Source organism: Solanum tuberosum, unplaced genomic scaffold, assembly GCF_000226075.1.
Source record: "Solanum tuberosum cultivar DM 1-3 516 R44 unplaced genomic scaffold, SolTub_3.0 scf00509, whole genome shotgun sequence".
Lineage (NCBI taxonomy): Eukaryota > Viridiplantae > Streptophyta > Magnoliopsida > Solanales > Solanaceae > Solanum > Solanum tuberosum.
The window spans coordinates 19,178-45,832 of record NW_006239428.1 but is presented as its reverse complement, the minus strand read 5'-3'; the positions used below and the strand labels follow the sequence as shown (position 1 = coordinate 45,832).

Below are 26,655 nucleotides of genomic sequence, written 5' to 3'. Positions count from 1 at the left end.
TTTGTTCAATTATAACTTTGATCTTTAACTTTGATAGTGCATAAAGAAACACTTTAACTATCCAAAATTTAAACAAAAAAACAGTTGAATATTTCAGGCAAAACACGTGATATACAAATTCTCGATGTGGATAAGTGAACCACTCAATTGCTGCCAACTTAACTAAAATAAATACATCTAGATTTTAAAAATAATAAAAATAAATTATAATTATATATATATATATAAGAGAACCTTAGGCCTGTCTACGTGGTGCCACCACAAACCAGAATTCACTTTAAATTTATTTATTTACAAAATTAGCCTTCCCCTTTCATGAAAAGTTGTGACATTTATGAAAAGTTGTGACTTTAATGAAGAGTTGCGACTTTTACGAAGAATTGCGATTTTTATGAAAAGTTGTGACTTTTATGAAAGTTACGACTTTTAGAAAAAGTTGTGACTTTTATTAAAGGTTTTGACCTTTATGAAGAATTGCAACTTTTCCAAATAGTTGTAACCTTTCCGATAAGGCACAATAACATTTGTTCACACTACCATTTGTTGTCTATAAATAGAGAGATTTCCTCTCATTTTAAAACAATGAAAATTCTGAACTCTTCTTTTTCTTCACAATTAAATATTTGTGTACTTTACTCATGTTGAGTGGCACAGTGACACCATTGCTTATGTTATTAAAGATAAATAATAAGATGTAATAATTTTCATTTTTCTTTACATTATTAATCTTTTATGTGAGATAATATAGTGTTTTACTTTTAGTGACGGATAGACTTTAAGTATTATTTTATATATTTCGTGATATTAAATTTCCACGCGAAGCGCGATTAATTTTACTAGTATAGAATAAGAGGAAAGTGAAAACAAATCCAATTTTAGGAAAAAGATTACTACGCTCTTCTCCTCTTTCTTCTCAAAAAAACCCTAATCTAAATTTTTAAAATTCATGCCCTTATATTCCAATCAAAGGAAAAATTGTTCAAGATATGTGCTGAAATTTCATATACTAGAACGACTACCAATTCTTCTTCCTCAATTTAGCGAAGATATCAAGGTTCAACACTTTACAAACAAGAATTTGCATATTATTGGTGAGATGCTCAAGTCAATATGGAAATCACTAGAGAAAACTAATGTTTTTGTTGCAAAATTATTTCAGAGCAGCCCATACATATGGAAAGACATGAGAATCAATGAACTTTTACTTATTTTCTTTAGTTTGAAGTGTCTTTGTGCTTTAAGTTGTCAAATACTAATGAAAAAACAGGATACTTTGTGTATTGTGATTGTCATAGTAGCAAATTACAATTATGAATTTTTGGAGGCCAAAAAATAAACCTAGAGTGCTAAAAATTATTAAGTAAAATGGTGCACTTTAACTGTTTGATAAATTGTCTGAATGAATTTTTCAGAGATTTTTGTTAAGTTTGAGTAGCAATCTGATACCTATTCAAAATGTAAGGAGTCTCATAAGTATGGATTGGACTCGTTGATTGAGAGTCTTCGGAATAGCTATTACTGCTTCAGCACATTGTGTCTTGGAATGGTGTACTAGACTGCAAATTGCAGTTGGTGCTGCCCGAGGCCTATGTTACATGCATCACGAGTGCTCCCCGCCAATCATTCATCGTGACATAAGTGTAGTAATATCCTTTTAGACCATGAACTGAATGTGCGATTTTGGCTAAGTAGGGAGAGACAGAGACTGCTTCTGCTATCGCTGGCACGTTTGGTTACCTAGCTCCAGGTATATTTCACTGTTCTCATATTGAAATAAACAACAACACACCAGAGTGTACGCATGTATTGTGTTTCTAATTGATTTTATCCTAATACCTGGTTATTCTAATTGGAATTTCAGAGTATGCATACACGTTGAAAGTGAATGACAAGATTGATGTCTACAGCTTTGGTGTGGTGTTATTGGAGCTGGTTACCGGGAGAGAACCAATTAATGGAGACGAGCATATAAACCTTGCACAATGGGCATGGAACCACCATGAAGAAGGCAATCTAGTGGTTGATGCTATTGATGAAGAAATCAAGGAAGCATGTTTCTTGAACGAAATGAGTTCCATGTTCAAGTTGGGGCTTATTTGGACCAGTACTATCCCTTCTGCTAGGTCTTCCATGAAAGAAGTCTTGCAAATTCTATTACTTAGCCTTACTACTTCTTCCTAGCAAATTCTTAGTAGTAAGCTTAGCTAGGACGTCTGCAACTTGATTTGTTTCTCTGTAGCACGAGCAGTTGTTAGCTGTAGCCTGTAACATTTGCTTGGTTCATCATTTGGGAAAAGTCTTCAATGATATTCTTCACCTTGAAGTTGGCAGTCTTATTATATCTTTTGATATGTTGATAACCAAAAGTGAATCCAGTTCAATGGTGAAACCACTGCACCAGTCAATACCAAAAAATGTTGCTTGAGCTTCTGCAGTGTTGTTGCTGCCACATTTAACAGGGATTTGACGTCTTTCTTGATCCTGTACCCTCATTAGCCCGCCCTCCATCGGGGGCATCATATACACCCTCTCCCCTTAGGACTCGGGGCTCCTCACTTTCTTTGCCTAAGATGTCATGTTCACCTGTTAGATATCTTGAAGAACAGTGCCTTTTGATCAGGAATGTTCTAGATGTAAAGAAGAAGAATTAGAGAGAATGAGAAATGAACTTCATTGATTGACAAATGAATCAGTATTATGTTACATTTATACAGACTAACAAGCAGAAATATTGTTGTAACTAATCTAACTGACCTTTTACTAACTAACCCTCTAAGTTTTATTAATTACATACAAACCCTTACTAATTACATGTAGGTCCTAGTTGTTCTATGTAATCCCTTCTTCAATACTCCCCTCAAGTTTGAAGGTATGAACAAATTTAATAAGCCAAACTAGGACAATAAGTATTCATGTTGAGACTTCCCTAAGTCCTTTAGTTAATATATCATGTTCTTGCTCCTTTGTATTCAAATACTTTGTTTGCACTAATCTTTCTATATTTTCTCCCTTATGAAGTGGCAATCCAATTCAATGTGTTTTGTTCTTTCATGAAGAACTGGTTTTGCGACAATTTGGATTGCTGACTTGCTATCACTGTGAATAATGACAAGAGTTTTAACATCAACACCAAGTTCTTTGAATAACCTCACTATCCAAACAATTTCAGCTACAACACTTGCCATGCCCCTATATTCTGCTTCAGCTGAACTTCTAAATATTGTTCCTTGTTTCTTTGACTTCCATGATATTAGTGAATCTCCCAGCTTCACCATAAATCTGATCTTCTAGTATGTAGACGTGCTCCCCAGTCTGAATCACATAGTATACATTCAGCTGACTGTTTTTCTTGCTAGATAACAAGACACTTAACACAACTTGCCCTCTTATGAATCTCACAACTTTGAGTGCAGCATTAAGATGAGACTGCTTAGGTTGGTGAAGAAATTGACTCAAAGTTTGTGTAGCAAAGGCAATGTCTGGTCTTGTGACATTTAGATACAACAGTTTGCCAACTAACCTTCTATATATTGTAGCATCTTCAAGTAGTTTATCATCCTTGCCTTTTCCATTTATTTCATCATTTTCTCTGGTTGTCAACTGTACATAAAAGGAGTGGAAGCTGGTTTTGCAGCTCCAAGTTCAGCTTCAGATATAATTTCCAATGTGTACTTTCTTTGATGCATAACAATACCTGTTTGTGACCTTGCAAACTCAATCCCTAGAAAGTATCTGAGGTCTCCCAAATCCTTCATCTTGAAGGTATCTTGGAGGATCTTTTTGGTGTGTTGAATGAGTTTAAGATCATTGCCAATAATCATCATATCATTCACATATACAAGAATTAGTACTAGTGATGTACCAGTCCTTTGATGAATAGTGAATAGTCTAAGAGACTTTGAACAAATCCAAGTTTGATAAGAACTTCCGTAAGTTTTACATTCCATTGTCTAGGAGCCTGCTTCAATCCATAGAGGGATTTATTGAGCTTACATACATGTTTCTCCCCTGCACAATGAATCCCTGTGGAAGCTGAAATCCCTGAGGAAGAGTCATATAAACCTCATAAAAAAAATCTCCCTAAAGAAAAGCATTTGAGACATCCATCTGGTGAACATGCCATTGTTCAGAAGCAACTAGAGCCAACACACTCCGGATAGTGACCATTTTCACAATTGGAGAAAAAGTCTCCTGGTAATCTAAACCTTCTCTCTAATTGAACCCTTTTGCAACCAGTCTGGCTTTAAATCTCTCAACCCCACCAGAAGCTTTATACTTAATCTTGAATATCCACTTGCAACCAATAGCCTTCTTGTGAGAAGGCAAGGGAACCACTTGCCAAGTCGTATGATCCTCCAGGGCTGAGATCTCAGCCTGCATTGCCTCAACCCACCTAAGGTCCTTACAAGCTTCCTCAAAAGTGGCAGGTTCAACATCAATCCCAAAGGAAGAGAGAAAGGCCTTATAAGAGCTGGATAAATGATCATAGCCAATATACTGATCAATAGAGTATAATAGCTTGATAAGACTGAGTTGAACAGAGGCAACATAATCTTGAAGCCATAATGGAGCTCTGTTGATCTTATGAGACTGCCTCTCAACAGGAACTTCAACTACATGCACTGCAGATGACATACCTGATTCCTCTGTGGTGACTGAACCAGTATCATACCTAGTATCATGATCTGATGGTTCATGAGTAGAGGGAAAAAGTTGCCAGGAAGTAGAGTTGGGAACAACAAAAGGGAATATAGACTCTCTGAATTCAACATCCCTACTGAGGAAGAAATTTCTGTCTCTCAGGTTATACAACAAATACCCCTTTGTAAGATCACTATAACCCATATGAATACCAACCACACTTCTAGGGTGAAATTTATTAGTGATGTACATGTTTTTGGTATAACAAAGGCAACCCAAGACTCTCATATGCAAAAGAGAAGGTTTTCTCTTGTGAAACACCTCATAGGGTGATTTCCCATTTAACACAAGTGTAGACAACCTGTTGATAATGTATGCAACATTGAGAATGCATTGACCCTAAAATTTGATGGAAATATGACCCTGAAACCTAATTGCTCTTGCCACTTCATGTGTTTGTGTTTCCTCTCAACAATACCATTCTACTAGGGGTATGAATACAAGTCCTTTGATGACCAATTCCCAAGCTGGTAAGCAATTGATGACACTCAGCATTGACAAACTCTGACCCATTATTAGTTCTAATGGACTTAACAAAGTACAGTCATCCACTATGGTAACAAAAAATCTATTACAATCATATGTGGGAGTGTTGAAAGGACCCCAAATATCTATATGTAACAATTGAAAAGGAATAGAAGAAATTGAAGTGCTATGAGGAAAAAGAAGTCTAGGTTGCTTAGCTAGAGGGCAAATGGTGCAATTGTAGACAGTTGAGAGCATTTACTAGTGGGAAAAGCAAGAGTATGAGCTAAAACATTGGATGATGTGTGTCCTAGTCTTTGATGCCACAATTGATCTAAGAGTTTGTTGAAGAAGAAACAACATCAACATGTACTAGATGGGACTGACATTGTGTGTCTGTGGAGTGAGTATGAGTAGTGAGATGATAGAGCCCATCATGCTCTTTACCAATCACATTCACCTGCCCACTGAAGAGGTCCTGAATGACAACAAAGTCAGGAAAGAAAGACACAACACATTGCAGTTCTTTAGTCATTTTTGACACTGATAGTAGATTGAACTTAAACTCAGGGATAAAGAGAACATTATTGAGAGTGTCATGTTTAGTCAAACTACTTGAACTAGTGTGTGTGATATAAGTAGTGGTGCCATTTGGAAATTGTACAGTTCTAGGATTATTTGGTGAAAAAGTATTTTTCTGAACAAGCATATCAACATGTGGTGTCATGTGATTTGTGGCTCATGAGTCTATAATCTAGTCAGTGTGAGTATAATGACTTATGAGTGCAGCAGTAGTACATGCTGTGGGATATTCCTAAGCTAAATTTGCACTTGACTGGGATGTAGATGTTCCTTTGGATTTCCTTATCTTTCTTCTTCAAATTACGAGTTGAGATTTGGGGAGAGTGGATAGGACAGGGTGGTGGATGACGTAAAGGAAGGGAAGGCCCATCCCGTGCTTTCGAGCGATTCTTCCCATAAAAGACAAATCTTTTTCTTTCCGTGCCTCCCTGTACATTAGTTTGTCCAAGCATGGTTAAAATCTGGTTATATTGTTCATGTAGTACAATCATACCTCTGTGATAATTAGATTGATCAGCCTGACTAGTTCCTCTCCCATATCCTTGACTTCCACCATTATTCCATGTACTCATACCTCTGTTGTGATCCAGATCAGATCTATGGTTGTGCCCTGATTCACTAACCACACTATTAGCAGCTGGATGTTGTCTCCTTTCGTTAGGAGGTCTGCCCCTCCCAGTGTTAGTAGATAATTGTCCTTACTTCTTCCTTTCATACCCAGGGGGATATCCGTGAAGCTGATAACAAATCACCTGAGTATGACCTGTGCGTTTGCAGTGATCACAAAAGGCATTTGGATCATAGGCAGATGGTCTTGACCTAGGAACTGATTGTGTTGAATTTTGACTAGTGAACAATACAGTCAACTCAGATGAGCTAGCAGATGATTGTGAAATGGTGCGTTGACTTTTTCTTTCAATCAGCATAAAATAGGTTTTATTGAGTGATGGTAATGGCATCATCATCAGGATCTGTCCTCTAGCTTGTTCATAGGACTCATTAAGACCCATAAGGAATTACAATAATTTCTGATTGTGCACAAATATAACAAATTCCCTTGAATTTGCACAGCTGCCACAGCCACGGGCGAATTTATGTATAAAAATTGGGTCATCGGAACCCGTGGTCATCCGACTAAACTCGATATATTACTTCTATAATTATTAAATAATATATTAAATTAAAACTTGTGGAACCCGTTCTCAAGATGGCTGGATGGTTCACTGGTATGATTGCGAGATTTCAACACAAAGGTCACAGGTTCGATTCTAGCCAGCTCCAATTCGCTTCAATTTATTTTTATTAACTAAAAACACGATTTTCATTAAAAAAAAAAAACTAAATTCTGAAAGTTCTGAAGTCAAAGTCTTCAAAAGTTTCGTTCCCACCCACTTTCCAAGTTTCAACAATATTTTTCTTCTCTCTTCAAATTTATTTTTTATTTTCGGAAAGTGCTAAATGGCCAGAAAATTTGGCTAGAAAATTAAAAAAAACTATAATATATTTTAATTTAAAAATAAACTGATCTTTTTTCAATTTTTTAGTTAAAATGTATTAAAGTTAGAATGGTAAAAATATTTAAAAAGTTAAAATAACATAGATAAAATATCATTTTGGCCAAATTTTCTGGCCAAAAAGATTTTTCCTTTAATCCACACAAAGAAGAAGCTTCAAGTCTCCAACTTCAAGTCAAGAGTCTAGAGAAATCATCATTGTCAAAGATTAAGGTAATTTTAGTTTACGATTTCTCTTTTTAATAAACAAACTAACAAAATAATATATATATATCACTTTAATTTTAGGATTTACATATAAAAAAATCTTATCATTACTTATAATAGGAAATCATCAATAGCTAAAGAATCGAGTACAATTGTAAACTGATGATATTTTTTGTGGTAATGTAATTTTTATGTAATGCTCGCTTAGTTATTGTTATTATAAATTTTTTGATCTTATCTTTAAAATAATGATGCACCCGTTTTCTTAAAATCCTGGATTCGCCTCTGGCCACAGCCAAGAACTAGAGCTAAACTATCAAACTCTTCCCACAGTTCACTTAATCGAGCAAAATAGACTAAAATTGAGCTTGTACCTTGACTGATGGTGGCAATTTATTTATGAAGCTGAAAGATACGACTTCCATCAACCTTATCATATCGTTCTTGAAGCTTCTTCCACACAACAGCTGCATTTGTGGAGTAAACAATTCCATCAAGCAGTTCCTTCGACACACAGTTCATAATCCATGAGAGTACAATTGCATTACACCTTTCCCATAGATTTGTCAAATTAGGACCATACGCCTCTTTTTTACACGAACCATTAATGAATCCAAGCTTATTACCCGTAGAATTGCAATCTTCATGGCGCGACTCCACACAGAGTAGTTATCAGCTCCAGTCAGTTGAATTGAGCTGAGTAATACTCCAGAATTGTCAATAGTATGTAGAAACAGAGGATGATTGTGGCTCAACTTCTCAGGTAACTCGTTATCCACAGTCGCCATAGCTTCACCAGTGAGATGAGCAGCACAAGCAGTGTGTGTTTAGATCTAAAGGCAATTACGGCAGTAATTGATCTGCTCTAATACCATGTTAGATATCTTGAAGAACAATTCCTTTTGATCAGGAATGTTCTAGATGTAAAGAAGAAGAATTAGAGAGAATGAGAAATGAACTTTATTGATTGACAAATGAATCAGTAATGTGCTACATTTATACATACTAACAAGCATAAATATTGTTGTAACTTATCTAACTGACCTTTTATTAACTAACCCTCTAACTTCTATTAATTACATACAAACCCTTACTAATTACATGTAGGTCCTAGTTATTCTTTGTAATCCCTTCTTTAATAACACCTCATCTTCTGAAGCTTGTGAACCTAGAAGTCTGTCAGTTCTACTTGACCCCGCTCCATCAGGAGTATCACTGAGGGTCAGAACAAACTAATTAAAACAAGTACTAAAAGAATTGACGAGTAGAAAAACTTGAACGCTTATAGGAACATTTCATTTTTCCAATCACGTGAGTAAGCCTAGACCATTAATGAATATCTAGTCAATGGTTTTAGCTTTTATCAATTGTGTAAAACTGTTGGAAATTCATGCTGTCCATTGAAGAATATACCTAATTGCATCTACAGGTTGTGAAATAGGAGATTAGCCTTTCATGCTACCGTCTCCTTTTGAGAATGATGGAGGGACGGGCTAATTATCCATCGAGTTTTGAACCGTTTTCCACTAGAACTAGGAGATTTTCTATAGTAATATAGATTGAAAAATACTAATATGTTTTTTTTGGGTAAAGAACATATTATTATAAAGTACAGTGGGTCATCTATTAGCTTGGTTAGACGGTTGTTACTTTTACAAACGTGCACTTTAACTTGGCGTTAACCGGCATCTATATATGCCCTCTTATTCTGGGTGTGCACAAGTAGACACTTACACTTGTATAAAAATAAACAAATAGACATATTCGTCCTACGTGGCATCCTATATGGCAATGTTGTGTCCTACATGTATTATATCACGTACGACACATGTGTCTACTTGTTCAATTTTATACAAATTTAAGTGTCTACTTGTGCACATTCAAAGTTGAAGGGCATATATGTCAGTTGAAACCAAGTTAGAGGACATATTTATGTATTATGCCTAATGCATTGTGTTGTTAGTTTAGATTCAATGTTTGTTTTGATTATTCTTTAAATTTTATTATATTGTATCGTTAAATATCATTGTTAGGTAACAACGAAAAGTCCTATTTTGTTGTCCTTTATTATTGTATAAAATTTATATATGCCTAACTCATATAAAGAATACATTTGGAATATCAATCCAATTAACTTAGAAAACAATAAAATATACATGTCATCATATCATACACAATGAAAAAGGTTAAACAAAACAATATATTTTATCTTTTATAATAGTTCTATTGCGTATCGTACTTTCTTATAAATTTACTCTTCAAATTATTGATGTCTATTCAATCATAATATTTATTAAAGCAATAAAGTACGATAAACCAATGATTTACAACTCATACTGAATGTTAGTTGGCAGCTGGAGTTGATCAGAAGGAGACAACTAGTCAATGAGTGTTGCTTCACATTAATTTATTAGGAAAGTACAGTGCAGATTCCACCCTAAATAACGCAAAATTGAAGTTACTTCAAACAGAAATAACTACGTTGACTTCAAGTATGAGCTCTTTATTGTATTCATAGTGACTTCACTGCCATATGAAAAGAAAAACAATGGGAAGTATCAATTTGCATTTTTTCTGTAAAATACAAATGTTCTTCCGCATTTTTTTCGTCCTAATTAGTCCGTCATTGCAAGAAAGTTTACAATTGGAACAGTCCGTGTTGTTAAAATTGAAACAACACTGGAGCGATTCGGAGTTCCTTCAGTCATGGGATTTGAATTCTTCAGAATGCACTTGGTCAGGAGTTTCGTGCATCGATGGCAGGGTAGTGACAGAACTACATCTTGGAGGAAAAGACATTACTGGAACAATTTCATCGACAATATGTGAGCTCAAGAACCTTACCTTCATTGATCTCTCCAACAACAATATTTCAGGAATCATACCAGTAAGCCTGAACGATTGCTCAATGTTACAACATTTGGACTTGTCCAATAATTCTTTGAATGATCGGATTCCAGGTGAGTTGTTTGGGATGAAACAAATACTCAATTTATATCTTAATGGTAATATGTTGTCTGGTGAGATGCCAAAAGAAATATCATCATCCCAGCTGAAAAATCTTAATCTCTCTGAGAACTACCTGAACGGTTCGATACCAGAAGATATTGGTAACTTGAAAAATATTGTGAAGTTGGACATGTCACATAATTCTTTAAGTGGTTCAATTACAAATCAGTTGTTTCAGTTGCATCATTTGCGTCACCTGTCGCTAAGTTCCAACTATTTGTCCAGTGTGATACCTGATGAAATGGACTTGTTTAGTTTGTATGCTATGGATCTTTCTCATAATCAATTGACTGGTTCTATACCAAAGGGATTTCGGTATTTACCTGGATTACATGCTCTGGATTTGTCGTATAATCAGTTATCAGGAGATATTTCTCAAAGTATAGAACATCTTAGGCCTAGAAATACTTTAAGGCTTTGTTCCAACAAATTCTCAGGAAGAATTTCTGCTGAATTTGTGAAGTTAACATACGAAGAGAATTGCTTTGACGAATCAAATCTTTGTTCTACATCCAAGAACTTATCCGTCCCTGTCCTACCAAGCTGTTCCTCTGATGATGAGGTTCGAAAATCTTCGAGACCAAAACACTTGATTATCATTATTTCTGTTGTAGGAGTTGGGGTAGCTATACAGTTAACATGGATACTTTACATGGTCAGAAAGCATTGGTGGAAAACAAAGAAGCAGAATGTCAAAGATGACATGAAATTCATTTCATTTCAAAAGTTGAAGGTGACTACAGAAGACATTTTGTCTAGCTTGAAAGACGAAAACATAATAGGAAAAGGAGGATCAGGGAAGGTCTATCGAGTTGTGATCGACCAAACAGGCAATACTTATGCTGTTAAAAGCATAGGGCATGGAGAAAATTCAGGTGGAAGACACCAAAAGGAGTTCCTGGCAGAAGTTAGAACACTTGGTAGCATTCGACACAACAACATTGTCAAGCTCATGTGTTGCATCTCAAGTTTAGACAGAAAGCTTCTAGTCTATGAATACTTTGAGAAACAAAGCCTCGACAAGTGGCTTCACGGAAAGAAAAGAGCAGCATCACTAGGTCAAAGTAGTACCCCGGCCCTGGATTGGCGAAAGAGACTAAATATAGCCATTGGTGCAGCTCAAGGACTATGCTATATGCACCATCATTGCACTCGACCAATCATTCATAGAGACATTAAGTCCAGCAATATCCTTCTGGACTCAGAATTCAATGCAAAAATAGCAGATTTTGGACTAGCAAAAATACTATCCAGGCGGGATGATGATCCTGAGACAGCTTCAGCTATTGCTGGAACATTTGGTTACATTGCACCAGGTACATAACAGTTCAAACATGTATGAATATTCAATCTTTCAAAATCCAATTCTACTATATCAAATTTTAATATTTGGTCCTGACAGAGTATGCCTCGACATTCAAAGTGAACGTAAAGACTGATATCTATAGCTATGGAGTGGTGCTATTAGAATTGACAACAGGGAGAGAACCCATTCTCAGGGATGAGCAAATGAATCTAGCACAATGGGCGCTACAGCGTTACAGAGAGGGGAATTCCATTCTCGAGGCCCTGGATGAAGAAGTGATGGAAACAAGTAATTTGGAACAAATGAGAAGTGTTTTTAAACTAGGAGTGATGTGTACAGGAGCATCACCATCTGGTAGGCCATCAATGAAGGAGGTTTGCTATGTTCTCCAAAGCTGCAGAGAGTCTAATATTTGAGAGAAACAAACATAATTGTAAATAGAGATGATTAGAGTCTTTGATGATTTATGCAAATAGCATCTACTCATTTGTCAGGTACTTGGTTTGAAGATTATAAAAAACTTCACGGTTCCTTGTGACTAATCCTATTTCGAGATTAAAATCTACATGATTTCTCCTCGATTTTTTACATTAAATCTCTGTATGGCTGTCATTTTTTTCTGTTAGCAAAGCATGTCTTCTACTTGTTTGCATCAGTAGTAATTACATATGAATAGTATGCCGTACATTGTAAAAAGTTACAAAAAATGCAAACAAAATATACATGAAAAGTTATTTGAAAACTCTAAATGACTCTACATTACAAATTTTATTGAGTCACTTTCGCGTAAAACACAGCAAACAAAGTCTAGATGGATTTAGATAATAAATTTTATTGAGTCACTCCTGCGTAAAAACATACTTGATAATCATGACCATTTCAAGTGCATCGTGTTATCGGAGCACATACAATTTTGAGTGCCAAAATCATCTGCTAGGCAAGGAGGCCGAGTTTTTCCATCCTGAAACCACCTCTTCCTCTCTTGCATTAGATCGTTGAAGAAACTATCTATGATTTCTCTTGTAATAAATGGCATAACCACAATATGTGCCATGACGCTTAAGTAACACAGTTGCCAACGACGAATGAATTCATGATCACAAGGTCGTTCAAAAACAACTATAATGCTAAGTTCATTGAGCATAGCACTAATTCCTGCTTTAACAAGTCGATCTTTCAAATATCGAGCATTTTCAATGCATGTTATGGAATCTTGTTGCAATCTGGCATGTCCTTTCATGTTTAAACAGTACCACAAGAATATCGGTGTCAAGCCATTTCGACTACCAGAAATTGTTGTATCTATTGAGGCAATATACTCAATTTTTGAGAGGCTACTAACATAACTTTTCCTTGTTATCTGAATGCCACAAGGCATTGGACATCCCAAGAATTTGTGGCCTGAAATTGAAATACTACCAATTGGCTTCTTGAAGGTAATTTTTTTTGCCTATTGTCAAATACCATAAAAAAAACCTAGGTCATTTTCTATTTTTAACCATGATGGAAAATTGAACAAAAGTTAACTTACATGTTCCATAAAGGGAAGAATTAGCCCACATAATGCTGCATCGCAATGGATATAATAATTGTCATTTGAATAACCACAATTTTCAAGTGTTTGTATGACGAAATCGAGGTCATCAATAGCTCCTTTGAAGGTTGTTCCTATAAACACGTATAATTTAAAAGTTAAAAGTAATATACTAATTTACCAAAGTGATGTTATAAGATCTAAGAATATATGTATTTTTACCAATATTGATATTGATGATAGCTGGTTTGTTCTTGTTGACAAGTAGCTTTGATCGTAAATCTTCATAATCAATTTCCCCATTAACTAAAGTGTTAATAGTTTCTAGCTCCATTCGATACATTCTTGCTGCTTTGAAAATCGAGTAATGTGAATCTTTTGATGCATATAATATCCCACTAGGATGTAGCTCTCTTCTGCACAAATATATATTGTTCAAATGCATAGTGAAAGTGATAAAAGCACATACATCATTTAGACATCTCCAACTATATTGTTCTGCTTAAATAAACTTGAAGCCCAAAAACTAGATCCGCCTCTGGAAATGAAACCTACCCAACCAAAAGGCCATGGAGATTTCCCTCAGTACCACCACTTGTAATGTATCCCCAATATTCATCTTTCTCTATTTCCCAGAGTTGAGCAAACCAATCTAAAACAGCTACTTCAAAATCTTTTGAATGGAAATCTGTAGGGCTTTGAGTGAAGGGATCTCCACAGTTGTTCAAGGAAAATTGCAAAAGTGGTGCTAAAATAGCTTGATGTTCGTAACACATGTTAATTGGATAACCTGTAAATTAAGAATAAAATTATAAGTATTTGATCGAATCAAAAGTGTTTATAAGTTATAAAATTAGTTAGGGATAACCAATGTATGCCTTTCAACTCATAAATACTTTGATAAACAAAGGAGTGGAATTGAGTTATGTAATCAATAAAATAGTTTAAATGAGTATCTTTTTGTTTTTTTAAAATTTTTTAGCTTAAAATAAAATTTATTTCAACAAAATTTAATTAAAAAATTGTTTAAATTGATTGGGTGATTTTCCAAGTGAAATATCAATAATTGAGTGACTTTTGAGATATATAACAAAGCTGAGTAACTTTCTAAGTGAAAAATCTATAGTTGAATGACTTTGAGTTATAACACAAAATTGAGTGATTTTTCAAGATAAAAATCCTTAATTAAGTGACTTTTAAACCTATAGAGATTTTACCTCACTAATGTTTGTTTAATTTTGTTGAGTTAAAACTAAATATATTTGTATGAAAAGCCTTAACATATGCTTACCAATATGATACTTTTTCTGCTTGGACAATGTCTCCAAATATTGAGCCAAAATTATGTCCAGTTTTTGTGAAGATGTTTCATTTTCAATATTAGGTTCCACCACACTAAGACATAAATTCTTCCTTGATAGCGATGGTGTGTCGATATCACCTTTTGTTGAGACTGCCATTAAATCAAACTCCTATTTCATAACCAAAAAGAAGGAAAAAAGATTCAGTCACAGATTCAAACAAATGTTTTATGATTTAATAAAATGATCAATCAATTAATCATGAGTATATGGTTGATAAATAATGAATTGGTCTTTGAACTTGAGACAGATATGTAGTTATATACTTCTAAAAAAAAATTCTTGAAAAATTAAGCATATACATACCTTTTGAATTCCCATTCTTAGAGCTAAAGAGGTGTGTATAAGAACTTGTGGGAATCAAAATGGAGATGAAATTTTTGTGCTTGTTACTATCTTTTGGCTTCCTCCAATTTATAACAATAATGTTTGCCTTCTTAACTTTTGTTTGGTAAATCTTGAATTTCATCACCATCATATTAGGACCGTTAAAGAAAATATCTCCACTTTTTTCATCATTAGGAGAGAAGAGCAGGAGCGGATCTAGTGAATCTAGAGGGTATTTATTCGAATTCATTCAATAAAAAATTATATTATATATATAAGGTAATTTTTATATATTTATGTATATATATAAATTCTTTAGTCCCCTAAACACAAAATAAGAATTTGACTCAGTAATTTAAAAGTTCAAAATTTCTCTTGAGATTCCAAATTTAAATTTGCAATATCATCTTGTACGAGGAGTTGGAAATGGACACTTGTCACTTGCCAAAGTTGTTGCATCCGATTGAGTGTTTCTGTAGTGGGTTCGTTTTATGTCCAAAAAATAGTTAAGCAATTTGTAAGATTTGAATAAAATAAATAAATAAAAGATTTAACACTTATTTTAAGTCAAAGTAGTATACGTACTAATAGCTGTGAATTTAAAATTTTAAACTTATGGGTTCAAACAAAAACTTATGGGTTCAAAAAAATAAGAGAGAAGCTGTTATTTGCAGTTTTGATGATTCGACAAACAGAGGGACCTTGTAAGGGGACCTGATCCTTTGCATCATTATTCGTACAATTGACAGCTAAAAAAAGTACACAAGTTTGGTGAGGTTGGTGCACGGTCTCCGAGTGTGGAAGAAACCTCGGCCAATGGCAAGGCCTTGGAGGTTGTGTCTATTCTCAATAAGGACATCCTTCTATAGACACAACCTCAGTTTTTGCATCTCTGAAAATCTCTCAAGAACCAAAAGCAAAACCACCCCTTTCAAGAAGTATTCACCTGAAGAGCAACAGGGACCAGATAGAGCAGCTTGCGTCTTAGTTGTCTTAGGTTTTACTTCCGTGCTTGTGTTGTAAATCTAATCTTAAGCTATAAAGGAATTAGATAATTTGTTTGTTCAAGTTATAAAGTCTAAATTAGTTGAGGTCAACTGATTTAGTGGGCAGCATTGTTTGCTGCTTAGTCAAATCCTAAGTCATCTAGTGTTAGGTGGGTTAGTGGGCAACCGTGTGTGCTGCTTAGTGAATTCTAAGTTACTTGAGTTGGGTAGTTTAGTGGGCAATAATGATATTGCTTAGTTGCTCTATTTGTGGTGGGGTTCTACATTTAGGGGGAAGGGATTTTGAGGTAAATTCCTAGGTTGCAAGCTGTTGTAATCTGAATCGTTGCTCTATTTGAAAGAAATGGAGCTTGATTTAAAAAGCCTGTGAGGATAGGTCGTGGTTTTCACCGCCCTTGGAGCAAGGGGGTTTCCACGTAAAGGGCTTGTCTTGCTTTACTTATATTGCTTATTTACTGCTTGTGCCTGCATTACTGTTCTTACCGTGTCAAGGAACCTGGTCCATTGACTCCTAGTGGACGCCTATATTCTAACAGAAGCGTTAAAAATAGTTTCAAATTTGGCGTGAAATATTAGTTTCGTCCTCGAACTATCAATAGATTGAAAAACACCCCTATCAAGAACTAAGCTTAAATACACTCCTCTCATTCCACACACAAAAATGTGTCATTCACGTGCTACAAGTGGATTTTCTTTTACTAATGTGACATATATATAAAATTTTAAAAATAAAAATAGAGGAAATTTGTTATTTCTTTAATTTAATTTAAAAAATTAACATAAAGAAATAAAAATTAGAGGGGTTTGGTTATAGTTCAGGGTCTCCCCTCTCTTTCCGGCCAATTTTTTTCTCCAATCTCACAATATTAGGTTTTGTTTGCTGCCATATTTTGCTTATCTTGTTTAGCATCGTCTACTAGGTTAGTCTCTTAAATTTCAATTTGAAATTTCTTAGGGTTTTGTTTGCTGTCATATTTTGCTCATCTTGTTTAGCATTGTCTACAAGGTTAGTATCTTAACGTTGCTGTGAGATCCACATCGACAAAAAATAGTTATGACTACAATAAGAGGAAAGAATACTTTGCCTATGAAATCAAACAACTAAAAGAGAGTGGAATTTTTTTTAGGTCAGTTTTAATGGAGAAGAAGTTAAATAGGAAGAAGAAGAGTATTGTAGCAGTTGGTGAGTTCTGGCTGAAATCGTTCTTAAACTATGACACAAACTTAAAGTACATCCTTCTACTATAATAATGAACAAAACACATCCCTTATTTTCCCCAAAAGTTGCATACTCATCCTTCTGTTAGTTTTTCTTCAACACACTAACGGTTACAACTTAAACATGTTCTAAGCATGGTGATTCTCCCACTCCCCCCAAACTAAATCTGCCTATTTTATCCTTTTTAATAATCTTCATTGGTTTCAACCTTTGAGATATATTTTTTCCTCATCGATTTTGGGAGTTATCTAGCTACTCCTATGACATATAATACTCTTTTCGTCTCAATTTTAGTTTAAATTTCGACAAGTTAAACTTCATTATTTTAATCATGCATTTGAATATACCATCTTTAATATTTTTTAAGAATAATTTACATATTTAGAAATTAATAAAAAGTATGGTACAAGAACTAATAATTTAAAATATTTTAAAAAAACATAGGAATAAATTAGGATAAAGAAATTTCTACTTTAACTCTTGAATTTGAACTATGTCATATAAATTGAGATAGGGAGAAATAACAATTTTATCATTCATATCTTCACCAAAACAAGTGTTATAAACTATTCAAATGTATGTCAATGAAAGACAAATTTGGTTGTGCAGTCGTGCGCCAACATTACCAAATTTGAAAGAATGGAGAAACAGGTTATTGGCGCTTAGTGCAGTTTGAGAGGGGGCACTGTAGCTCAAAATATAGTGTAGAGGATGATCGGAATTAGGAGATTTTGGGGGAAAGCCAAATGCTTTGCGGTAGCCTGTAGCTAGTTAGTTTTTTGACAAAAATAAACAGAAGGATGAATATTGCAACTTTATAGATAGATGAAGGATGGTTTTTGTTCAGTATAATAATATAAGGATGTATCCTAAGACTAGGCCATAGCTTAGGATGATTTTAGCCAAAAACTCACCGTTGAAAATTAAAATTTGAAGGGAATTTATTTTTTAAAAGAAAAAAGTCTGATGTAGCGTTTTTCTAACCTTTCACACACTAAAAAGATAGTGCAATCACTTGTTATGTCATGTGACACAAAAAGGGTGTATTTGAGTTGGAAAGCTTGAAATCCCTTGGAGATAGACTTATCTTGATGAAGAACCTTGTTAGGAAGTCTTATGCTTTGATTTTCCTCGGAATTTTTGCCTTGAAGTTTGAGAGAAGGGAAGAGGGAATTCAGAGATGGAAATCCAACTGATTAGGGTCTTTTAGGAGTTAAGTAATCCATTTGGGATTTTCTAGGGGTATAAGGACATAAATGACCCTTTCTAGTGATTTCTCATCGACCAAAACGCGACTCATACCTTGCAAAACGCAACAATGTTTTGTTACAATTCATTGCACTGCGTTATATTAGTAAAATGATCATAACTTTACTCAACTTAGATGGACAAATGGTCGGTGGCGTTGAAAAGAAGACTCATAAATCTTTAATTGGATAGACTACAAGTCACCTAAATCCTCATATACTAAGAGGTGTGATCGTTTGAAGTTGTCTCAAGTAAAATCTTGATTCGAAACTCAATCAACTGTGCTAGAGGATTCTTATGACTTTAATTCATCTCCAAATATCTTCTCACACTAAAGAAGTGGCTAATAACATCTATGCACAATTAAGAATCACCTTCTTTGTTCTCTTCCAGCTTCTCCTCTTCATTTTCTTCTTCTTTTTCTCTTCCTCTTTTGTTGTTCTTTCATTTTCTTTCCTTTTTCTGTGTTCTCTTCCAGGTTCTCCTTTTATTTTTCTTTCATCTTCTCCTCCTCTTGTTCTTTCTCTTTTTCTCTAGTTGTTATTTGTTCTTCTACTTTCTTCTCTTCCTCTTCTGTTGTGTTCTCATTTTCTTTTTCTTATTCCTTCTTCTTTTCTACCACTTCACCCATTTCTCTTTTCAGCAACAAGATCCTCATTGACTATTGTTAATGCAAGGTTCTCATCTTCATCAATTGTTGCCAAGTCTTCATCGACTCTTGGAGCGGCAAAGTCTTCATCAACTGCTGCAAAATGAATGACTAAGCCTTCATATAAATAAATCATTTTTAAAAAATAATATATAAATTAGTCTAAATTTTTTTCTTGATGTTTTTGCGGTTCTCCTCAATTTCTCATCTCGTACAAAAGCAACAACTTCCACTATTGATTGCTTAAGGGATGCAACACACTCACACATATTATTATCTTTCTAATTACTCGGTATATTTTTCTATCCACTCAAAAAATAGAATTCTCACAAGGTTGGTTAGCATTGTGATCACCCAATAATTCATCCTCGTCGTTCTCTACTGCTGAAGTGAGGACAACCACACCTTTCAATTGGGCCTTCAAGGAATCGATGGCCATGTCCTTCACTTCATCCGTATATGACTTAAATGTTGTCATGTAATTTTGTTCCACCTCACGGACAGTAGGGCAAGGGGAGGGGGGAGGGTAAGGTATGGGTGTGTAATCTAAAAAAGAAGAATATAAATATTACACAATGTTCACTAATTTAAAAATATTGTTAGATAATAACATATAAATATATATATTCATACTTCTTGATTTGTACTTAAATGGATCACCTTGAACTATATTATGGATCTTTGATGTGTGACATCTGAGTAAACGGGGAAAGAGCAGTGGAGTATCCAAGGACTTCTGGACACATTTTTCAAGATGTAGAAAAGCCTCATATATCCAAACCTGAAATCCACACAACAAACAAATAAATAAATAGAGTCTATAATGTACAACACAAATAAATAAAACTATATCATAAATCGACTAAGTGGTTGATACTAAGTACCAAAATGTCCAGAGAAAGCCGTACAAAGCATAAGATGCATTCTTCTTTTCATCATATATTCCCCCCTTACTTCTTCAAATTAATACGATTCTTCAGATATGTTAATGTTAAATCAAAAGACTCTTTTCCCCATGGATAAATTTTGAAGAAATCCAAATCATTTGTCATCTTAATGTGGTTTGAATCCACAATCTCAGACCGATCATGGCCAAGCAGTATCGCGTGGACGAACCAAACTAAAGAGCACTTCAACTTCTGCTTCTTATTTAATTTGTTACCCTTGATTGAACTCATCAACTTTGTACCAGTGATGTTCTTGTTCCTTGTCATCTTGAAATGAAAATTCTCACATTTTCTAAGGACTTTGGTCATTTTTTATTCACGGGGGTATGCTAAGCAATTCAGTTTCGTAATCAATGCAAATTTTCTTATGCCAAAACATGCAGGCTTATCATTCACACAAAATTAAATTTCATGTAATTTTTATCATTTTTCATACTTCGCAACAACATATAATGGACCATCTGTCCATTGAACTTAAAATAATTTGAAATATGCCTCAAGTGTCTAAAGCAAATACCCCTTAAATTCATTATAAAACTTTTGTTCAACCATAATTTTTCTAAAGTAACGATAAACTGCCATCCTTGATCTTACAGAGATCTTTGTTGGAAACGATCTCATCTAACCACGTCGCTAGGTCATACAACTTCCCAGAGATATCTCTTGCACAAATGGACAAGGATATGGGATTATCCTCATCTCGACTAGTGTCTCTACTACTCTCCTCGCTATAACTTTTCCCTTCACTAGACTCAATATTATCACTAGCATCAGCACTACTGTCCTGGTAGTTGTCAATCTTCATCATTGTTTCTGTTTCTGAATCAGACTTAGGTTCTTCAACTACAATTTTTTTCTTTTTAGAAGTTTTCAAAACTTCTTCAGTATTTCGTTTCTTAATGCTAGAAGCAACATGAGCAGATGGTTTAGTATCTACTCATCTGGTAGGCCATCAATGAAGGAGGTTTGGTATGTTCTCCAAAGCTGCAGAGACTCTAATATTTGAGAGAAACAAACATAATTGTAAATAGAGATGATTAGAGTCTTTGATGATTTATGCAAATAGTATCTACTCATTTGTCAGGTACTGGCTTTGAAGATTATAAAAAAACTTCACGGTTCCTTGTGACTAATCCTATTTCGAGATTAAAATCTACATGATTTCTCCTCGATTTTTTATATTAAATCTGTCTGTATGACTCTCATTTTTTTCTGTTAGCAAAGCATGTCTTCTAGTTGTTTGCATCAGTAGTAATTTTAATTTCATTACAGTTACATATGAACAGTATGCCTTACATTGTAAAAAGTTAATAAAAAATTTCAAACAACATATACATGAAAATACTCTACATTACAAATTTTATTGAGTCACTTTCGGCGTAAAAACACAGCAAACAAAGTATACATGTAAATTTATTCGAAAACTCTAGATGGATTTAGATCATAAATTTTATTGAGTCACTCCTGCGTAAAAACATACTTGATAATCATGACCATTTCAAGTCATGGCTTCCAAGGAATTTAGTTATGCATCTTGTTATTGGAGCACATACAATTTTGAGTGCCAAAATCATCTGCTAGGCAAGGAGGCCGAGTTTTTCCATCCTGAAACCACCTCTTCCTCTCTTGCATTAGATCGTTGAAGAAACTATCTATGATTTCTCTTGTAATACCTGGCATAACCACAACATGTGCCATGCCTCTTAAGTAACACAAGTTCCAACGACGAATGAATTTATGGTCACAAGGTCGTTCAAAAACAACAGTAATACTAAACTCATTGAGCATAGCACTAATTCCTGCTTCAAGAAGTCGATCTTTCAAATATCGAGCATTTTCAATGCATATTTTGGAATCTTGTTGCAATCTAACATGTCCTTTTGTGCTTAAACAGTACCATAAGAATATTGGTGTTAAGCCATTTCGACTACCAGAAATTGTAGCATCTGTAGAATTAATATACTCAATTTTTGAGAGACTGCTAACATAACTTTTCCTTGTTATCTGAATGCCACAAGGCATTGGACATCCCAAGAATTTGTGGCCTGAAATTGAAATACTACCAATTGGCTTCTTGAAGGTAATTTTTTTGCCTATTGTCAAATACCATAAAAAAAACTATGTCATTGTAACTTTGATCGAAAATTGTTGAAGGAAAATTGAACCAAAGTAAGCTTACATGTCTGATAAAGGGGAGAATTAGCCCACATAAGGCTGCATCGCAATGGACGTAATATCTATCGTTGGAATATCCACAATTTTCAAGTGTTTGTATGACGAAATCGAGGTCATCAATAGCTCCTTTGAAGGTTGTTCCTATAAACACATACTTAGAAGTTAAAAGTAATATACTACTTTACCAAAGTGAAGCTAATATATGATCTAAGAATAGATATTGTTACCAATATTGATATTGATGATAGCTGGTTTGTTCTTGTTGACAAGTAATTTTGATCTCAAATCTTCATAATCAATCTCTCCATTAACTAAAGTGTTTATAGTTTCTAACTCCATTCGATACAATCTTGCTGCTTTGAAAATCGAGTAATGTGAATCTTTTGATGCATATAATATACCAGTAGGAAGTAGCTCTCTTCTGCACAAATATATATATATTGTTCAAATATATACACTTACATCGTTTAAACATGGGAAAAAAACTCAAATATGCCATCCAATTTTAAGAAAAAAACTCATTTATGTCATCCGTTAAAAGTCAGACTCATCTATGTCATTTTCATTTGAGAAAAAGGCTCATATATGTCATTATTTGTTAATTGTAATGGCATAGATTAGTCAAATTTTAAATAGATGGCATAGATGAACCTTTTCTCAAAGTTCAATGGCATATTTGAGTCTTTTCCTTTTAAATTTTTTTTAATTAATGACGTGGACGAATCAGAATTGACCACGTGTAAAAAAATGATTTTGTAAAACCGTAACTTTTTTCAGTTAATAAATAATAGCATATGGATGAGCCTTTTTCTCAAACAGAAATGACATAGATGAGTCAAACTTCAAATATAGATTAGTCTTTTTCTCAAAGTTTGATGGCATATTTAAGTCTTTTCCCTTTAAACATCTACGACTATATGTTAGATTGTTCTACTTATGAAAATATTGTTATGCCTAAATAAATTCGTAGCTCAAAAACTAGATCTGCCTCTGAAAATGACACCTACCCAACCAAAAGGCCATGGAGATTGCCCTCAGTACCACCACTAGTAATGTATCCCCAATATTCATCCTTGTCTATTTCCCAGAGTTGTGCAAACCAATCTAAAACAGCCACTTCAAAATCTTTTGAATGAAAATCCGCAGGGCTCTGAGTGAAGGGATCTCCACAATTGTTCAAGGAAAATTGCAAAAGTGGTGCTAAAATAGCATGATGCTCATAATGCATGTTAGTTGGATAACCTGTAAATTAAATAACCAAAGATATTATGAATAAAATCGTAAAACATTATTTGGCCAAATCAAAAATACTTATAAGATGTAAAATAAGTTAGGGATGATATATTAATGTATATAAATTTTGATTAATTTTGACTTATAAATACTTTTATGTTTATTACACACGTAAATAAATCAAAAGGTATTTATTTATTAGCTTAGCCAAATACCATCGTAAACAAAATTGAGATTAAATTACGTCACTAATGTTTGTATAATTTTGTTGAGTAAAAAGTAACTATGTTTGTATGGAAAGACTATACATATATATACTTACCTATATGATACTTTTTCCGCTCGGACAATGTCTCCAAATATTGAGTCAAAATCATGTCTAGTTCTTGAAAAGACGTTTCATCTTTAATATCAGGTTCCACCACACTCAGACACAAATTCTTCCTTGACGAGGACAGTGCATCGATTTCACCTTTTGTTGGAACTATCATTGAATCAAACTCCTATTTCATAAAAATAAAAATAAAAAATTCAATCTAAGATATGTTTCATAATTTAAAATGATCAATGAATTAATCATGAGTGTATGGTTGAAACTTGAGATAGACATATATAATTAAAGAAAATATTAGAAAAATTGATACCCTTTGAATTCCCATTCTTAGAGATGAAAGTTTTGTGCATCTCACTATCTTTTAGCTCCTCCAATTTATAACAAATGAATTAAGTTGCCTTCTTAACTTTTTCTCAAACAGAAATGACATAGATGAGTCAAACTTCAAATATAGATTAGTCTTTTTCTCAAAGTTTGATGGCATATTTAAGTCTTTTCCCTTTAAACATCTACGACTATATGTTAGATTGTTCTACTTATGAAAATATTGTTATGCCTAAATAAATTCGTAGCTCAAAAACTAGATCCGCCTCTGAAAATGATACAATGCACGAATATTAATGAACATAACTTTAGACTCTTTATCTTTGTTTTATATTACACATGTTTTCTTACACATTAGTAATTTTGTTCGTGTTTTTGACTGTTTGAAAAAAACATTAGTTACTAAATTTTATTTTTACTTTTTATAAATTTTGGTATGATAAAGGATGTAAAATTTTGATGTATGCACATATAGTTTTTAATTCTGTAATTGAATAAATTACTTTTATAACTATTTGTTTTGTTAGCTCCAACACTCTTTCAGGTCCGTGTCAATAAGTTTGGGGTTTAAAGTCAAAACTTTATAGACCTTATTTTTTTGGTTAATATATATATAAATTGAATAATTATAACATAGTGTAATCCTACAAATGAGGTCTGCAGAGGTATAATATATGCGGATATTATGAAGTAAAAATGTAAACGATACAATTTTCAATGAAAAATATATAAAATAAAGTTTAGAATAATAAAATCTGATTCAAAAAATTGAAAAGTTTATATAATGATAATAAAACAGTGTTGATAAGTTTTAGTGTTTGAAATTTGAAGAAGATACCAAAAAATAATTTTGATTTTTTTTATAAACACATAATATATTTTGCATAATGTAGAAGGTTTGACAGTTTGAGAGACTTCAGAATATTCAATAACGAGAAAAAAAACTGTGAAAGGAGAGTAAGAAAAGTAAATATAAGAAGAGACAATAATGTTGGTTCATGATAATCGTTAGAATATAAAAGAGGCAACAAAATAGATAGTCACATAAGAAACGATGCTATATTAATTAAAAACTATTTCATTTCTCAATTATTACGACAATTCCAATATTAAATGAGGTAAAAAAAATTGTTAGATTTTCTATCCCAACATTTTTTTTTTCAAATTTATCAACTTGAGAAAATTTTAAAATAAATAAATTTCTGATTTATGAAGGTCATAAAGAAAGTGTTAACAAGTCTAAAACATATGTACTCATTATCATATACTTTAATAGTAAGAATTTTCTTAACTTAATTGTATATATGAAAATAATTGTGTTGTCACTCATAAGATTTATTATTTCATTATAATTGCCCGGGTTGTTTATTCAATATTCCGGTTATACTCCATCTACTAATTGTTTTAGTAATTTGATATATCATTCAATAATAGGACGAGTTTTATTTTGATAATGGGGATTTTGTTTGTCTCCTTTTTCTTCAATTTCTTATTTTGGTTGAATTAATGATTGAAATTTATTAAATTAAAATTAAGTTTTAACCTTAATTAAGATAATTAATTACGTTTATTGATTTCTTCATAAAATACTTTTTTAATCCAACAATTTTAGTTGTATATAGTATCTTTCTTAAATATATTTAAAACTTTTCTTACGTGCCTTTAGTAAAATAAATCGTACTTGCTTTTGATTATTTTTTTTGGCTACTATTTTTCATTCCAAATTATTTTTAGTCTAATTTGAATGCTTTGGAAAAGAATATTTGTGATGTTTAAAGAGAAGAAAAATTTGAATCCTCCCACTTTTAAAAAAATATATTACTAAAAATGTAGAATTTTACAATTGAAAAAAATCAACGGGAAAGATCCATGATAAAATATTAAACCAACATGACAAACAAACAATTTTCTTTGTCCCAATTTATGTGACATTTTTTGTTTTCAAGAGTCAAATATTTTACTTTTTGACTGAGAATTTGCGCATGAAATCTTCAATTTTTTGAAATTAAATTTATATATTTGTAAACTACATAAATAGTACTACAATGCATAATAATTGACAATTCAAAAATAATTAAAAAGATATGTGAATGATTTATGGTAAAAAAATAAGACTTGTTTGAATCTCAAAAATTTGAAATGTGTCACATAAATTGGGACAAAAGGGAGTAGAAGACTTCTCCAATACTTTCTTTTCTAACCTAATATAACATAGCATTTATTTTATTGATTACGAAGATAAACAATTATACATTCTTTAATTTCTCTCTCAGTTAGGGTGTGTATCGGTCGGTTCGGCTCGATTTTATGTATTATTGGCTCGGCTTATCGGTTTTCGATTTTTAAATATGCTAACTCAATAACAAACCAATAAGATATTTTTTATCGATTTTTGGTTTATCGGTTTGATTTTTGGTTTACCCAATAAGAAAATGTCCATAAAATATTATATGACTTCTCACTTCTCTAATTGCTCTGATATAGTGAAACAAGAAAGATAATGAGAAATTGCA

The 26,655-nt window shown here is 33.2% G+C and overlaps 2 protein-coding genes, 1 long non-coding RNA gene and 1 pseudogene across 3 annotated transcripts; 2 read left to right on the top strand and 2 right to left on the bottom strand.

Moving 5' to 3' along the window:
- The first annotated feature begins 898 nt into the window (after nt 1-898).
- Nucleotides 899-2,316, top strand: LOC107058410 (uncharacterized). Its single transcript, XR_001472014.1, has 2 exons — nt 899-1,747; nt 1,862-2,316. It is a non-coding gene; the product is annotated as an uncharacterized lncRNA (long non-coding RNA).
- Nucleotides 2,317-10,017: 7,701 nt separating this feature from the next.
- On the top strand, nt 10,018-12,298 carry LOC102592551 (receptor-like protein kinase 5). The gene is made up of 2 exons (XM_006364667.2): nt 10,018-11,794; nt 11,881-12,298. Exons 1-2 carry the CDS (start codon nt 10,018-10,020, stop codon nt 12,198-12,200), a joined length of 2,097 nt encoding a protein of 698 aa, XP_006364729.1. The 3' UTR covers nt 12,201-12,298.
- Nucleotides 12,299-12,565: 267 nt separating this feature from the next.
- LOC102592206 (histidine decarboxylase-like) lies at nt 12,566-14,823 on the bottom strand (annotated as a pseudogene).
- A 6,693-nt stretch (nt 14,824-21,516) lies between these two features.
- On the bottom strand, nt 21,517-24,155 carry LOC102591875 (histidine decarboxylase-like). The gene is given in 7 exon segments (XM_015304064.1): nt 21,517-22,169; nt 22,252-22,392; nt 22,479-22,672; nt 23,255-23,268; nt 23,270-23,493; nt 23,807-23,987; nt 24,129-24,155. Coding segments are annotated over 7 exon segments (1,341 nt in total). The 5' UTR covers nt 24,144-24,155; the 3' UTR covers nt 21,517-21,597.
- Between the last annotated feature and the right edge of the window lie 2,500 nt (nt 24,156-26,655).